At 47.1% G+C, this 16053-nt stretch overlaps 1 protein-coding gene across 2 annotated transcripts in view; it reads right to left on the bottom strand.

The window, feature by feature from the left end:
- The window catches only part of carmil3 (capping protein regulator and myosin 1 linker 3), a 62698-nt gene that overhangs the window by 7321 nt on the left and 39324 nt on the right, over positions 1-16053 (bottom strand). For both annotated transcript variants that reach the window (XM_086171956.1, XM_086171957.1), the window contains exons 17-29: positions 13660-13729; positions 13475-13556; positions 11657-11753; positions 11501-11555; positions 8337-8509; positions 7733-7801; positions 6527-6620; positions 4932-5030; positions 4607-4726; positions 2974-3087; positions 1494-1669; positions 1316-1403; positions 939-1064 (exon numbers count right to left, since the gene is read on the bottom strand). In XM_086171956.1, the coding sequence (XP_086028082.1) occupies positions 939-1064; positions 1316-1403; positions 1494-1669; positions 2974-3087; positions 4607-4726; positions 4932-5030; positions 6527-6620; positions 7733-7801; positions 8337-8509; positions 11501-11555; positions 11657-11753; positions 13475-13556; positions 13660-13729 (1363 nt within the window). The remainder of the gene's footprint in view (positions 1-938; positions 1065-1315; positions 1404-1493; positions 1670-2973; positions 3088-4606; positions 4727-4931; positions 5031-6526; positions 6621-7732; positions 7802-8336; positions 8510-11500; positions 11556-11656; positions 11754-13474; positions 13557-13659; positions 13730-16053) is intronic.

Here is a 16053-nt window from a genome sequence, read left to right as displayed (position 1 = left end):
ATTTGTTTTCTGTGCGCACAACAGCAAACTTCCACAACACAATCACCCATCCACACGTGCAAGAACACACACATAACATACAAACACACACACAAAGATACACACACACACACACACAAAAACTCTTACGAAGAAACAATTATTCATGCACATGCACACACACTTAAATTAAAAATATCACACACACACACATACACAAAGACAGACACAAACAGAAGACATAAACACCATGCATGCAGCACTCATTTCGTATGGACAGACACACACACACGCAAAACTCATACATTCATTTAATGCACACACATACTTTGATGTACAAGCACACATTACACAATCCGCACGTAAGCACACACATACACACACACACACACACAAACATACACACAAGCACTGATTCATTCACACACAAAGAACAAAGACAACCACACACACATCTACAAACACACAATACACACACTGTATCGTAGAAACTATCAACCATGCACATGAATGCACACACACACACACACACACATACACACACACACACACATACACACACACACACACACGATATCATTCACACACAGGACATAAAAACCATGCATGCAGCACTCATCATACAGGCACACACACATAACCTCTAATGTAGAAACAATTACCATTGTGGTTACACACACACACACACACACACACACACACACACACACACGACATTAAAACTATGCATGCGGCACTCTGTTACACACACATACATACTGTCTAATGTAGAAACACAAAACTAAATCCCCCACGTGTGCCTGCATGCACGCACGCACGCGCACACACACACACACACACACACACACACGAAAAGAAGCTAGATAAATCCATAAAATATTGTCAGAAAATATATTGAATCTATTGCATGCAGTTCCCCCTGTGGCCACCAGGGGGCCACAGTGCCTCCGCACACTCACGATGCCCAGGTTGACAGCCAGGTCTTCGTCGGGGAAATCCAGGGACTCCACGATCCTGGACTGCCTGATGGTGTGTCTCCCCGTCCCCGCGTCCTCCCAGCGCTTCACCTGAGACACCTGACGCAGCTGGTCAATGCACGTTCACAAACACACACACACAAACACACACACTCTGTGAATACAGTGATGTCACCTGGAACTCTATCCTGCAGCACGAACTAAACAAAAATTCTTATCCGCGCTTACTTTCACACACACACACACACACACACACACACACACACACACACACAGACAGACATCTAGCCAAGTTCTACCCCCCCGCTGGCGTCGTCCCGTCCGTAGAGAAGCATGCAGGAGTTGGATATTACCAGTACCAGGGTTTTATGGGTGGAGTAGAGCTCCTGAAGAATCTGGTCCACGATGGAGTTGGTGAGGAAGGAGACCACGGAGAGCTTCACCTCCCTGCGGAGGAGGAAGAGGAGGACGTGAGCGAGTCACGTGTCCGGCGAAGGTCGTGTGTGTTTTTATTTCATTTCCCCGGCGGCGTCTCACTCCAGGGCCCGGTTGACGTCCTCGGCCGCCCTCTCCATCAGGGCGGAGCGGACGGCGGCGCGGGGGATGGACACCTGCTCGGAGATGGAGGACAGCGGCGGGCTGAGACGCTCGGCGGCGGCGCACGCCAACGGGCACAGCTCGCGGCACAGCGACACCATGGAGTCCACCACCACCTGCGCACGGGGACGCCGGTCACATGACTCTACGCAGCGGCGTCTCGGCTTTCAGTTTGAAATTCGAACTCCCGGTCATGTGATTGTTTGTTTACGGAGCACTTAAAATACACCAATTATACCTCTATATTTTGATATTATATATAAATAGAAACACTGATCCTCTGCAGCAGGATGTTGACGCAGCTTACAGGCATCACCAATTTATTTTTTCACACTACTTCATGCAAATATTTATAGAATATTTATTCTTTCTCCAGGACTCGCCATTTTTACTCCACACAGCTCCTCCTGTCTACCTGTTATTTGTGTTCCCAGCTCAAGGCCTTTCTCTGTTGTTGCATATATTTTGCATAATCTTTATTGGTTTGAATCTCTACCCTTTATTTTTGATTGTTTTTTTTCTACTGTTCAATCAATAACATCCATCTTATCTGATCTTTCTCAACATCTCAAACCTTAGATGCTAATGCTAAAGCTAACGCTACGCTTCGGAGCCTATTCCAGCCTGGGTCGATCACATGTCCACATATGGAGACAAATAATATCAACCGAGTGAATGAACTGCTAACATTAGCATTGAAAGCTAACTCTGCTAATGCTAGCATAAATGAATAGGATTTAACAGGGCCAACATTGTCCCCTTGTGACTGATATAGTGACCGGTCCAGGTGGACTGAGAGTTAGCTGTAGCATCCACCGGAATGACAGAAGACCAGTTAGCCACAGAATCCACTGGAATGACAGAACGTGCTAACGAGAGGACGCACTAACGTGATTGGCCGGTAGCGCCATGCCGATTCGGAAAGTCGGGGTCAATGACTTTTCCAGGGAGCCCTGACGGCATCTGAGGCGAGTCCACAAATTGTCCGATTGTTTAGCATCTCGCTGTGTTTTTGTGTTTTTCCCTCAGCCCAGCCTTCGCCTGGAGCAGGACACTTGTTGCATAAATGAAAATTTAAGTGTAATAAAGCAAAACAAAACGCCGCCCTGAAATGTTGCCACTCCATCGACTTTAACCTTTATAAAGGAGCGGCGTCGGCCTTGTGCATAACAACTAAACCTGAGACCTTGGAAATGCAAATGAGGCTAAAGTGAGATGGGATTCAAACAAAAATAAATAAATGCTTTTCAAAAAAAAAAAGGGGAAAATGAAATAAGAAAAACAAAAGGCGATGCATTTTTCTCACATTGGAATTTAAAAGCCGCACCCTTTTTGAAAATCCCACATAGCCATTAAGGGCGACCCTCAAAGCGACGCTATTGTAAACACAGCGGTCGTCGTTTCTCTCGCCGCGACGTACCTGCAGCTCTTTGTCGGCAGCCTTGGCCAGCTCGCCGGCCAGGGCGTCCAGCCGCTGCCGCACCGGGCCGTCCACCGACAGCACGTGGGCCAACTCGCAGAGCGACGGGTAGAGCTGGAACACACAGAGACACCGTTACACCGAACCTACGTCCAGACGATACGGTATACCTACCATAGGGTATGAACTAAGATAAGGTACAAGCTAAGCTAGGTGAGGTGAGGCATACAGTCAAGTCAGGCTAATGAAGTAAAAAGTCTGGGGTAGGATAAGGTACAGGCCAGGTAAGGTAAGGCAAAAGTAAGATAAGGTCTCAGGCAAGACAAATTTTGGTCTGAGTTAAGGGAAGGCAAGATTAGGTAAGGTGAGGTCTAAAGAGAGGTAGGTTGAGGTAAGTTAAGGTAAGTAAGGGTCAGGTGAGATTACTTATAGTAAGGTAAGGCGAGGTGAGTTAAGGTCAGGTAAGGTAGGCTGAAATAGCGTCAGGTAGAGAAGGAAGAAAGGAAAAGGTAAGATATGGTTTGGTAAGATGAGGTGTGATAAGATGATGTGAGTTAAAATGAGATCATTTGAGAACAAAAAGTAAGGTGAGTTAAGGTAAGGTTACGTTAAGTAAGTTAAGGCAAGATGAGATTAGTTAAGGTCAGGTGAGATAAGATAAGGTGAAGTGAATTTGGGTAAAATAACATAAGGTAAAGTGAGTTAAGATAGGAAAGTTATGGTAAGTTAAGGTAAGATGAAAAGGGGATGGTGAGTTAGTAAGATAGTAAGATATTTCTCGCTCCACCCTCCCGCCATCGGTCACCCGCCCCTCCCCCGCCACGCCGCCGCGTCGGACAGATTATTATATCTCAGCGTCGCCGGCGGCGAGCACCAGCGAACGACTGTACACAGGGGCGGTTGACGCTGCGGTGCGGGACGACTGATGGGAAAACGGCGGCGGGGCGTCTCCGCCTGACAGCCGCCGTTCATCACCGATGCAATCGTTGGGTTTTAATAATCACCAGCCGCCGCCGGAGCGCGAGGCATTTCGCTGGTGGTCGCAATTACTACCGACCTACTTCCAGCCGCGTTCTACTCCTCCGTCTCCGGGACGCCGCTCACCGCTGAGTGATTTTGCACAGGAAAATAGCGGCGGTGGTCGATTGTGGTAGTTTGCGTCTTTGTGAGTAAAGTTGCCGTAACTGGGTGATAAACCTGACATGAACATTACACCGCATTCCAGGGCGCAGCGGCAAAGGATAGCTTTAGCAACAATAAGCTATGTAGGGAAAGTTTCACATTTACACCGCTGTCCGAACATCATTCAGCACCTGGGCTTCACAATAGCAATGCTAACATTTAAAACACACTTGAAAGTAGAAAATACCTTCGAATATTTGAAATGAAAGTTTAGTTAAGGAGTAAATCGATGTCATGCAATACTGGTTTTGCCCACAAGGGGGCGCTAAATCCCACACCGCCCTGGGAGATGGAACAATGGGGTGTTTTGCGCCCCCTTGTGGATGAAATTAGCAATTTCCAGGCAATCCAGACGTTTGCATCTAGATTGCCAGTCAAATGCACACACACACACACACACACACACAAACACAGACACACACAAACACACTGTTCTAATGACTCCACTCACAGCTCTAGAGTTCCTGGCTTCTTTGAGGATCTGCCGGGCCGTATGGACCTCCTCTGCTTCCTCGCAGCCCTTGAGGACACACACCTGCTGCTGCACGCGCACACATAGACGCTCCATCACCTGCGTGCACACACACAAACACACACACACACACATACAAATAAACACACAAACCAGAATACATTGCATTCAATCTGCCGTGACTCTTAAAAATCCTGACAAGGTGTTCTGGCACACACACGTTGATGAGGATGCACTAGTGTAGTCTGCCGTGTGCGCGTGCACACACACACACACACACACACACACACACACACACACACACCTGCTCAGCCGTGCTGGTGACAAGGCCCTGATGCAGCCGCAGCGCTTGCTTCTGGGAGAAACGCTGAGTCTGGTTGTTCCTGAGCAGGGCTCGCTGGATCTATAGTGCGCACACACACACACACACACACACACACACACACACACACGCGCAGAGAGAAAAACAAACAGGTGAGGGGAGTCGGGCTGACAGGTGTTTACAAAGCAGTGTGTGTGCGGGAGACGGCAGACGAGTCCATTTGCATGGTAATGAGGAGACGAGGGAAAGTTTTGATCCCCCAGAAATGAAGCGAAGCCTCTGATTTATTTCCGGGGGCTCTGAGGCGCCACAGCTTGCCACCGGATGCGCGTTGCGTAATCAAAGATGGAGTAAAATGCTCTCGGGGGGTCAGGGGCACACTCATATTTTGGCGATGGCCAACTGCACTGATGCAAATATGCTTTTCATGATTTTCCCCCAGGATACATGGTTGGGGAGAGTTGGAAGTGGGCGTGGCTAGCTGAGGCATGGTGACGGTGGATGGCAGAGGGACGGCGAGCGAAGTTAGCTGAGACACAGCGAGCATGGCTAGCTGAGGGACGGCGAGCATGGCTAGCTGACGGATGGCGAGCATAGCTAGCTAAGGAACGGCGAGCATGGCTAGCTGACGGATGGCGAGCATGGCTAGCTAAGGAACGGCGAGCATGGCTAGCTGAGGAACGGCGAACGTGGCTAGCTGATGCACGGCGAGCATGGCTTGCTGATGGATGGCGAGCGCAGCAAGCTGAGGGACGGCGAGCATGACTATCTGATGGACAGCGAGCATGGCTAGCTGATGGATGGCGAGCGGAGCTAGCAGAGGGACAGCAAGCACTGTTAGCTGATGGACGGCGAACATGGCTAGCTGAGGGGCGGCGAGTGCAGCTAGCTGAGGGACAGTGAGCCGGACGAGCTGAGCGATGGAGAGCGTAATTAGCTGATGGACAGTGAGCGCAGCTAAGAGAGGGACAGCGAGCGCAGCTAGCTGATGGACGGCGAGCGCAGCTAAGTGAGGGACAGATAGTGCAGCTTGATTAGCCAACTCCAACAGCCAATGAGAAAGAAGGGGGGGAAGTAGCGTCAAAACAATTGCGAGCCAAACTGGACTACAGTAACAGAGCAGATAGCGGGGCTAACAACAGCGATAGTCCAGACATCTGTCAGCCAGGTTTGTTTAACCCCAGTCCCCATTCCTAGCTGGTTAGTATGAGGCAACTGTCACCATGGCAACGGTTTCCACACCCCGTCACAGCGCCACCATGTGGCCACCCACTGCACCCGTAATGATCCAAATTTACCACACGTCAACTTGAGTGTGTGAGTGTGTGTTTTCCCTGATGCTATGGTGGCTTTGGGCCGGGGGGTGACACGCACACACACACACACACGCACACACACACACACACACATCAGCTTGTTGCTGAGCAAGTGTAAAATGACCAATAAATGAGGATTATGTCTCCTGAAAATTTTGATGGGATATTACATTGTTAATATATTTATATACTTCTAACCGCTGTTTTCTTCATTATAAACCACATAGCGGTGGTACTATTGGTGGTACTTGCAGTGCTCACCTTGGTCAGGGCGAGATCCGTCCTCTCGGGGGCGTTGCGGTGCGCCTGGGCGACATCACTGAGGGGGAGTGGCATGTACTGCAGGGTGAAGTTGCTGCCAAGGGGACGGGACGGGACGGGGGGGCAATGAGAGGAACATGACAGAACATTTAGAACTGATGGACCAGCATGTCCTTGGATCTGTTCTTAATATCCTCCTTTACCACACACACACACACACACACATTTCAAATGATGTGCAGGGGGGAGGAGTGAGTGTGGTACTTTTACTTGAGTAGCCCCCCTCTAATGTGATGCTACAGCATCCCTCCCACTGCTCTAGTATTCCGCAAAAGTACTCGTGTAAAGCACATGGAACACAGCGGTCGATAGTGGCATCCCAGCTGTTTTTTTTTTTAATTTAATTTATTATCATTATTTTCATTATTATTTTTATCGATTTACTCTATCATTATTATTACCTCCAGATTATTAATTTTGCGCGTATTTTTTATTAAAATCATCATAATTAATTAAAATGTTATTTATTTTTGTGAAATACAGCTCGGTATTAATATAGATTTTTTTACAATAAAGAGCTCTTCAATCCAGTAGCTTTACTAAACGTTTTTGAAGTGTCGATCAAAAAAGAAAAATGGCGTTAAAAAAATAAATAAAAAAAAAACGATCTACTGTTGGCGTGGCGACGGCTCCCTCTGACGTGGGATGTCATTGTTACGATTCGCGCCACGGTAAAAACATGCCCGCCTCTGTTTGGGACTGAGAGGCGGGGCTTAACTCCGGCGGCGCGCCTGTCAATCATGTCATGACTGCGTAATAACCAGGTGTGCATTTTTAAAGTTTGAGAGAAACTCTGAGCGGAGAAAGCTGTTCTCTCCTCGTCTGACGCCTCCCGCCGCGTCGTGAAGTGACTCGACGTCTGGCTCGGCGCCACAGATCCGGGCCCAGGTGACGCCGGCGGCCCCTCCTCGCCGCCGCCACAGAGGAAACATCTGAGCCAACCAGAACACAAACTTCACGCCCACGCCGAGCCGGAGCGGCGTGCACGTCAGACGCCTGATGAAATGCCGCGTAACAGTAAACACTGTAACACCCGCTCGGAAGATGACGATCAGCCTCTGATGTGTGTATCCGGCTTCAAAACATCACTCGTGTGTGTGTGTGTGTGTGTGTGTGTGTGTGTGTGTGTGTGTGTTTTAGTCTCACTGCTCCAGTGCCCTCGCCACGTCTTGGAAGCCCGTCGCCGTGGTGTTGTTGCGGTCCCACGTCACGCTCCTGGGGAAGGGAATGGACAGGGAACCATCAGGAGGATGGAGCTGGGTCAGCTGACCACTCAGGGGGCGGGGCTTAAAGTGCGCTTCATTTGCTAGCTTAATTTGCTAGCTGTACATAATGAGCACAATTGTGGGGTCCATTACGGCTCCATGAAACACCTGGTTTTACCCATCCCTACCCTACACACACACACACACACACACAGGAGGCGGGGCTTAATGTGCGCTTCATTTGCTAGCTTAATTTGCTAGCTGTACATAATGAGCACAATTGTGGGGTCCATTACGCCACCATAAAACACTTGGTTTTACCCCCCCTTACATACACACACACACACACACACACACACACACACACACACACACACAAACACAGGAGGCGGGGCTTAATGTGCGCATAATATGCGCTTCATTTGCTAGCTTCATTTGCTAGCTGTACATAATGAGCACAACTGTGGCGTCTGTTACGCCACCATGAAACACCTGGTTTTACCCCTCCCCCCCACACACACACAGACAGACACACACACACACACCTGAGAGTGGTGTTGATCTGCAGGGCTTTGCTGAGCATTTTGGCCCCAGAGTCCTCCAGGCCGTTGCCGCTGAGGTCCACCTTCCGCAGGCAGGTGTTGGATCCCAGGGCGTTGACCAGCACGGTGCCCCGCTGACGGAGACGAGACTCGGCCAGGGAGAGCGACTGCAGGGCCTGCGGGGTGGGAAGGCAGGAAGGACGCCGCCCACACGGCGGTTTGGTTCAAAATACAAATGAAGGGATGGGTGAGCACAAAGATCCATGTTTACGTCGCCGCTAACAGGCTATTTGCGACGTGTCACAGGCTGTTATTGACAGGCTGTTAGTAGCATGTGAGAGGCTGCTAGTTACGTGCAATAGGCTGTCAGAAGCATTTTACAGCCTGTTTTGAGTGGAATTGGCTGTTAGCAACATGTAATAGCCTATGAATGTAATATATCATTAGCGTAGTAGGCTGAAAGCAACATGAATATCGTGTAATAGGCTGTTAGCAACATGTAAAAGGCTGATAGTAAAATTTAGTGAGCTGTTAGCGACATGCAGTTGGCAGTTAGCGACATGTTGTCGGTAGTTAGCGACATGTAATACGCAGTTAACGACAAAATGTGGGCAGTTAGCGACATGTTGTACACTGTTAGCGACATAAAGTAGGCAGTTAGCGACATGTTGTGCGCTGTTAGCGACATGTTGTAGGCAGTTAGCGACATGTTGTCGGTAGTTAGCGACATGTAATACGCAGTTAACGACAAAATGTGGGCAGTTAGCGACATGTTGTACACTGTTAGCGACATAAAGTAGGCAGTTAGCGACATGTTGTGCGCTGTTAGCGACATGTTGTAGGCAGTTAGCGACATGCAACAGGCTGTGAGCGACATGTAAACCACTGTTAGTGATGTGTAAAGGCTGTTAGCAACATTTAATAGACTGTTAGTGACATAACAGGCTGTTAGCAACATGAGTATCATGTAATTAGCTGTTAGACATGTAATAGGTTGTTAATTACATGTAACAGGCTGTTAGCGACATGTAACAGGCCGTGAGCGACATGCAACAGGCTGTTAGCATCATGGAACAGGTCGTTAGTGTAGCCCGGTCTAAAATTTCATTACAGACCATACAGGCTAAAATGTAAATATGTTTTAACGTTTAAGTAAAATTAAATAAGACTGAAATGGCAGCAAAACATTTAATATTTCATGTTTAAAATGTGTTCATAAACGGTTAAAAACAAGGTTTAATCTTATCTAAGGTTTTTGTCATTTATTTGGGAATCGTGCTTTTAATCGCCGCAAGCTTGTGTGAAACGTCCAGCTCAACATGTGCTTTTGTTTGCATCCGAACTTGTTAAGTGTCAATATGGTATTTTCTTTAATTGTATTGGTTGATGTACACTTAGTGTCCAATCCCATTCGTGATGGCGGGATCTGAATGAGGAAGTGCAATAGAACATCTAGGCTCGAGGCATTCGACTGCTGCGTTTGCCCGAGGGAAGTTTGCGAAGCTAATCTGAAAGGAGAATGGTCATAAAACATTGTGGATGCAGAGTCTACGTTGCTGTTTTCGACTATTTAACCCTGTGATGAGTGAGTACTCGATGTATATGATTTTTATGCTTAGACGATATGTTTAAGTGCACACATGCGATGCTAATCGAGCGTTAGCATTGTTAGCATTTTACCGCGAGTTAATTTCATGCTCTGTATGTAAAGTATATGAGCTTGGAATTGGAGACTTTTAATGCTGAGTGGACCGAGAGGAATTCTCTGGGGCTGAGGCTCAACTGATGAGTTTCACCGAATATACTTCAAAATGCCATGATGCCAAGTCATTGCCAACCCGTTTGGCGAGAGGGAATCGCATGGTGATGGACAACGTTTTACTATCCATTGCTTCTGAACCAAAAGCACGTGCATTTTATTTTGGGGCTTGTGAACTAGTGAAACGGCCATTTTCTGTTTTTCTGGTCCAACGAACCCGAGCATCGAATCAGGCCTGCCACCATTGAACCTTCTGAGAAAAACAAAAAGGACTTTAAGGTTATGGCTTTTGAACTGAACTGAACTTGAAGGGATTTACATGGTTTTTGAATATGTTTATGTAGTTGCAAAGCGACAAAATCTCAAATGAACGCACTACCAATTTTATTTCATTTTTCTTTCTTTTAATTTTGTGAAACTAAACTTTAACTTTGTACTTAAAGAGATCTGTGTTTTGTCTTAATTCATATTTTCTCCTTAGGAGATGGAGGCACTGCCACAATTAAAAAGCATAAATAAGTTTAAGTTTAAAAAAAATAAGTATTATTGTTTCTCCTGTTTACCACTAAAAATTTCACCTAAGTAACGTTCCCAGGGCCCCACCCATTGTACTATCACTGCATTAACCAAGAGGTTAATACCTAGCTACTTGGGTTGGGTGCTACATTAGCATCATGGAACAGGCTGTTAGCATCATGGAACAGGCCGTTAGCATCATGGAACGGGCCGTTAGCATCATGGAACGGGCCGTTAGCATCATGGAACTGGCCGTTAGCATCATGGAACTGGCCGTTAGCATCATGGAACTGGCCGTTAGCATCATGGAACTGGCCGTTAGCATCATGGAACGGGCTATTTGTATCAGGGTTACAGATTATTGGACTGGACATGTAAACAGACGATTATCTTTAATCCAATAATCTGACCGTATATCCAAATATCTCGCTAGTTCAATCTGATTTTATTCATATGTGGCCTTTTTCTCCGCCGATATAAGAAAAATGAGGAGCTCGAAATGTTGCAGATTTTGTTGCTTCATTCCTGACAGAGCGTTCCAACGGACCTAGCGGTGTCTGTTATTGATCCCAGACGTCGCCTTTTGCACGAGGCCCGTCTTCCTGCGCTCACGAGGACGCCAAAGTAATCCCAGAGGCGACGTTCATTTGTAACATCAAGTTTTTGATAAACAGCAACGATACCAGTGTGATTTAGGAGCTGCGTCGACGTTGTGCTTTATTATAATTACCGGGTTATTACACCGTTACGACTGCTCTAGCTTCATTTGGAAAAACCGAGAATGGCTTTCAGGTAAAACTTTTTTTTTTTTGCAAGCATATGTAGAACGATGGCGCGAGCTAGTGTGAGCGTGTGTGTGTGTGTGCACCACATGTTACATAATCCAACTCACACACTCTTCCTCTTGCACCAAATGAACCAGTTTCTGCAGGATTTCATCCAACACCCTGTGGAGGCGGCAGAGAGGCAGAAAGAGGAGGGGGTGGGAAACGTTTCGTCATCCGTGTGGTTCCTCGCCGCCGCCGCCGCCGCCGCCGTGCTTCCATACCTGCCCTTGATGTTGAAGTTCTTCCCCAGCAGCAGGTGTTTGAGGGACGGGTGCCTGGAGAACGCCGGGATGACGGCCAACAAGTCGGCGTCCAAACCTGGGAACAACCCCGGTGGTCGGTTGTTTATTGTTGCCTTCAAAGCGATGCTTTCATTCCCGCCGCCAGACTAAATATTGACAGCTGCGAAAATGGCGGTGAATCACCGTTTACTCTTATCGCGCCGCAACATTTCGCCCTTTTTTTTTGTTTTTTGGTTCCCCATTTCTGCGCCTGTCAGGATCCGTTCGCAGCCTGCGATGAACCCCAAATAGTAAAGCAAACGCGCCGTTCTGCTCGCCCACGCACGTTTTCAAATGAGCGAGAAAAGCGGCGGGACGTCGCCGCTGAGAAGGCGCAGGTTACCATGGCGGCGAGACTTAAAAAAGAAAATGTTAAAAACAGTGGAGTTGTAATCTATTTTAGAGAGCGAGGAATCAAGGGCGCTCCGCCGGCAGCTACTGAGTCGCGAACCTGGATTAGCATCCTCGCTAGCAATGGGCTAGCAAATCTGCTAGCATGGGCTAGTAAATCTGCTAGCATGAGCTAGCAAATCTGGAGGGAGATGAGTGTCGGTGTTTGTCCCGCACAAGCGGCTAAAGCTAGCCAAAGCTAACCCTTCATGGTCACGGTGAACTTTTCTTTTTTTTTTTTTTTTTTTTTGAACAGACGCTAAGATCTCGCTAACTTTGCCAAGGATGTGAGATCGTATTTGTGCTTCGTCACGGCTTTGGCGAGGAGGAAGAGGCAGAGGAGGGGCTGATCATATCACACCCCATATTATCATAACGCCATCTAAAACTGTAATAAGTTTGATTAAATCCGACGCCGTTAATATTCCGACTTTAATAAAAACAGTTCAAGCTAAACACGCCGGGCTAAATTAAAAAGGCAAGAAGTCAGACGATGGCGGGGATGACGGCGGCGGCGCCGAAAAAAAACCCACCCCCACCCAGAAACCTGATGAGTTCGCAGAGGATCTGACCTCTCAAATCACAAAATTATAGTGTGAACTATCTTTGGGGAATTCATATATAAATAAAAGTATAATGGAATAAAATATCGCACGTCTGGAAGCATTTTTTTGAAATCACAATGTGGCGTGAAATATCTTTCAGGACAGAATGAATAAATAACATGAAATAAAATTAAATAAAATCTCTGAAAATCTGAAAGCCTTTAAAATCACTAAACTGAGGCGTAAGGTATATTTGAGGAATGAATAAGTGATTGAAAAAAATAAAATAATGAAAATCTGAAAGCTTTTTTAATCACATAATTGTGGCAAATAGTATCTTTGAGGAATCCATAAATAAATCAAATAAAAAAAGGGATAAAATAAAACATTTTAGATAAAACAAAATTAAAATAAAATCAGCAAAATCTGACAGCCTTTTCAAATCACAGAATTCTGGCACAAAAAAATCTTTGAGGTCAGAATAAATGAATAAAATGAAAGTAAAATCGCCAAAATCGACTGAAAAATCACGACACTGTCGCATAAATTATCTTTAAAAAAAATGAATAAATGAATTTAATTAAAAAAGGAATAAAAAAAAAAATCTAAAATTGCAGTATTAAACAAATAAAACAAGGTGAAACCACAAAATACTAAAAGACACATACATTCTCAACATTCAGGTTTTCAGCGACAAAAATGCAGAATCTGAACGCGCGAATTCCGAGCCGAACAGAGACGGCGGCGGATTAAAGGGAGGAAACGCCGCCACGCGCTGTGTCACATTGTAGAAATCTAAAAAGAAGAGGAAGGAAGCTCTCACCGTTATCGGAGACGTCCAAAGTTCCCACACAGGAAACCCGCGGGAAAAGCTCCTGGACGACGGCGGCGCCCGCCGACCTCAGCTGTCAAAACAGACACAAGAGACCAGGGAGAAAATGGTGGCGCCGCGGACGAGGAGATCGGGGAGTTTGGCGGCGGCGGCGGCGGCGGAGCGTAGGAGTTCACCTCACAACTGCTGATGTCCAGGTGTAAATCACCGATATGAGGGTTATTGGACAAACCCAGGAAAAGAGCTCTGAGAGGAAGAGAAGGAGGAGGATTCATCGGCGAGGAGATAAAGAAGGAAGAGAAACAGGAAGTGAACAAAACGGAAAGGCGGCATCCATCCCATCCTTCCGTTTTCGATTTATACTCGATTACTTTGGTAATCCAAAGCTGGAGGTCACCTTAAATGAGTGTATATTATCTATATCAGCATTTTCTTCAGATTCATTACCCCAGGTGTGATTTTTCCTCTGACAGGCTAGGCTGCTTCCCCCTCCTCTCAACTAAACCTTTGAGCCACCTTAAAAAAAAGGATTTGGAGAAAACGAGTATTAAAAAAAAAAAAAAAAAAAGATCCATCGCTTGACTGGAATTCATCCGAGAGCCGGTCCAATTGTGGTCCACGTGCACGTGCGCGCGCGCAGACACGGCTCGACGCCAGAAAGATAACTTTGCTTTGAACATCAAGGCTCGGCTGGATTCCTCGCAATGAATAGACATTTCGGAGCGACGCGCCATGAAAGGTAAAGAAGGGGGAAGCGCGCTGGACGGAGGAGGCCCCGCACACTCGCCGCCATATTTTAAAAATGACGAGGGTCGGCGGCAAGATCGTCCTCTGATGGAACGCCGTTCCACTGCTCATACGATTTAAAAATGGTCGGGCTATTCGTTTATATTTTTGGAATGGAAAGGGGTGCAAAATACCCTGAACTGCTATTATACCTGTTATGGCTGTTTGGTGATTTTAAGATACTTTTCCCGGTGTTATTACGGCGCTATTACATACTCATTACATAGTAATAGACGACGGATTTGCTGTGCTCCTCTTTGGTGGCGCGTGGAGTTCAGGGGTTTCTTCCGAATGAGAGGGAGCGTGGAGTTCAGTTGGTCGCTTGCAGATGGCACGGCGCTCCAGGGCAGCGGCGCATCCCATAATCAACACACAGCGGGCGCGAGGGTCGCCACGTGCCGGAGAGAGCGGCGCCGCAGAGTCCCCGGCTGAACCGAATCCGAATTTTTCATGTCCTCGTGTGGGGACGTGTCATTTTCAGTTGTTAGCTTGGCGGTTAACTTGTTACAGTTTCAGTTGTTATAATGACTGAAAAGCAACGTAGCCTTAAAGTACGTTTGAGGAAAGATAAACAAAAATCCCGCCGTCGCTGCCGTAGTCAAGGATTAGCAGAGCGTCATGAGTTAGCAAAGCACCGTCAGTTAGCGTGTTGTCATAGTAAGCTGGTTGTCATGAGTTAGCAGGATGGGTATCATGAGTTTCCAGGGCATCATCAGTTAGCAGGTTGTCATCAGTTAGCGGGTTTGTCATGAGTTAGCAGGGTGGGTATCAAGAGCTAACAGGACATTATGAGTAAACAGGGTGGGGGCCATGAGTTAGCAGAGCATCATCAGTTCGCTTGTAGTCATCAGTTAGCGGGGTGGGTATTGTGAGTTAGCAGAGCATCGTCAGTTAGCAGGTTGTCATCAGCTAGCAGGGTATCATGAGTTAGTGGAGCATCAAGAGCAAACAGGGTGTCGAGAGTTAGCAGAGCATCATCAGCTAGCAGGGTGTCGTCAGTAAGCAGTACATCTAGTGTTAGCAGGCTACCAAGAATTAGCACGGCGTCACAAGCTAGCAGGATGTCATGAGTTTGCCGGTCGTCATGAATTAGAGGGGTGTCACAAGTTACTCGGGTGTCATGAGTTAGCAGGCGTTCACAAGTTAGCAAACGTCATGGGTTGGTGGGGTGCCACGAGCTAGCATGCCAACTTAAGTTAGCAGCCTGTCTAGCGTTAGCAGGGCGTCTTGGGTTAACAGCCTCCCACAAGTTAGCGAAGCATCATGTCTTAGCAGGGCACTCCAAGTTAGCAGGTTGTCACAAGTTAGCAGGCTGTCCAGAGCAGGGAAAGCTTTAGCTGGAAAAAAACACCAAGGAAATGCGCCTGCTAGCGCAATCTGCTAGCGCCGCAGCGCTCCCAAGCCTCCCTGGACTGCGGCCGATCAATAAAGATGGCTGATTGATCCGCTCTAACTGGTGATCAGGCGTTCTGTGACTAAAGATCCCCCCGCAGACACGCTCAGAATACAGCTGGGGAGGAAAGTACTTCATTTATATTTCAAAAGCTGAATAGCGCCGCGCGTGTGTGTGTGTGTCTGTCTGTGTGTGTGTGTGTGATCTGAGCGCGCTCAGACAACCAAAAAAAACACCAATATGGAGCTTTAACACTGCTGCCTTTAGACATGTTTTTTTTTTTTTTTTTAAATTATCCTTATTCTTAGCGTTGTTATTATTAGCCTGTAATAGCACATTAATTACACAGGCGTTAAGGTGTTAAAGGCGCCGGGGGACGAATTAAAGAGAC

This window comes from Fistularia commersonii, chromosome 25 (assembly GCF_037954325.1).
Source record: "Fistularia commersonii isolate RoL2024-O1a breed Wild chromosome 25, RoL_Fcom_v1.0, whole genome shotgun sequence".
NCBI classification, from domain to species: domain Eukaryota; kingdom Metazoa; phylum Chordata; class Actinopteri; order Syngnathiformes; family Fistulariidae; genus Fistularia; species Fistularia commersonii.
The sequence above is the reverse complement of the archived record's forward strand: the minus strand, read 5'-3'. Positions and strand labels throughout refer to the sequence as shown.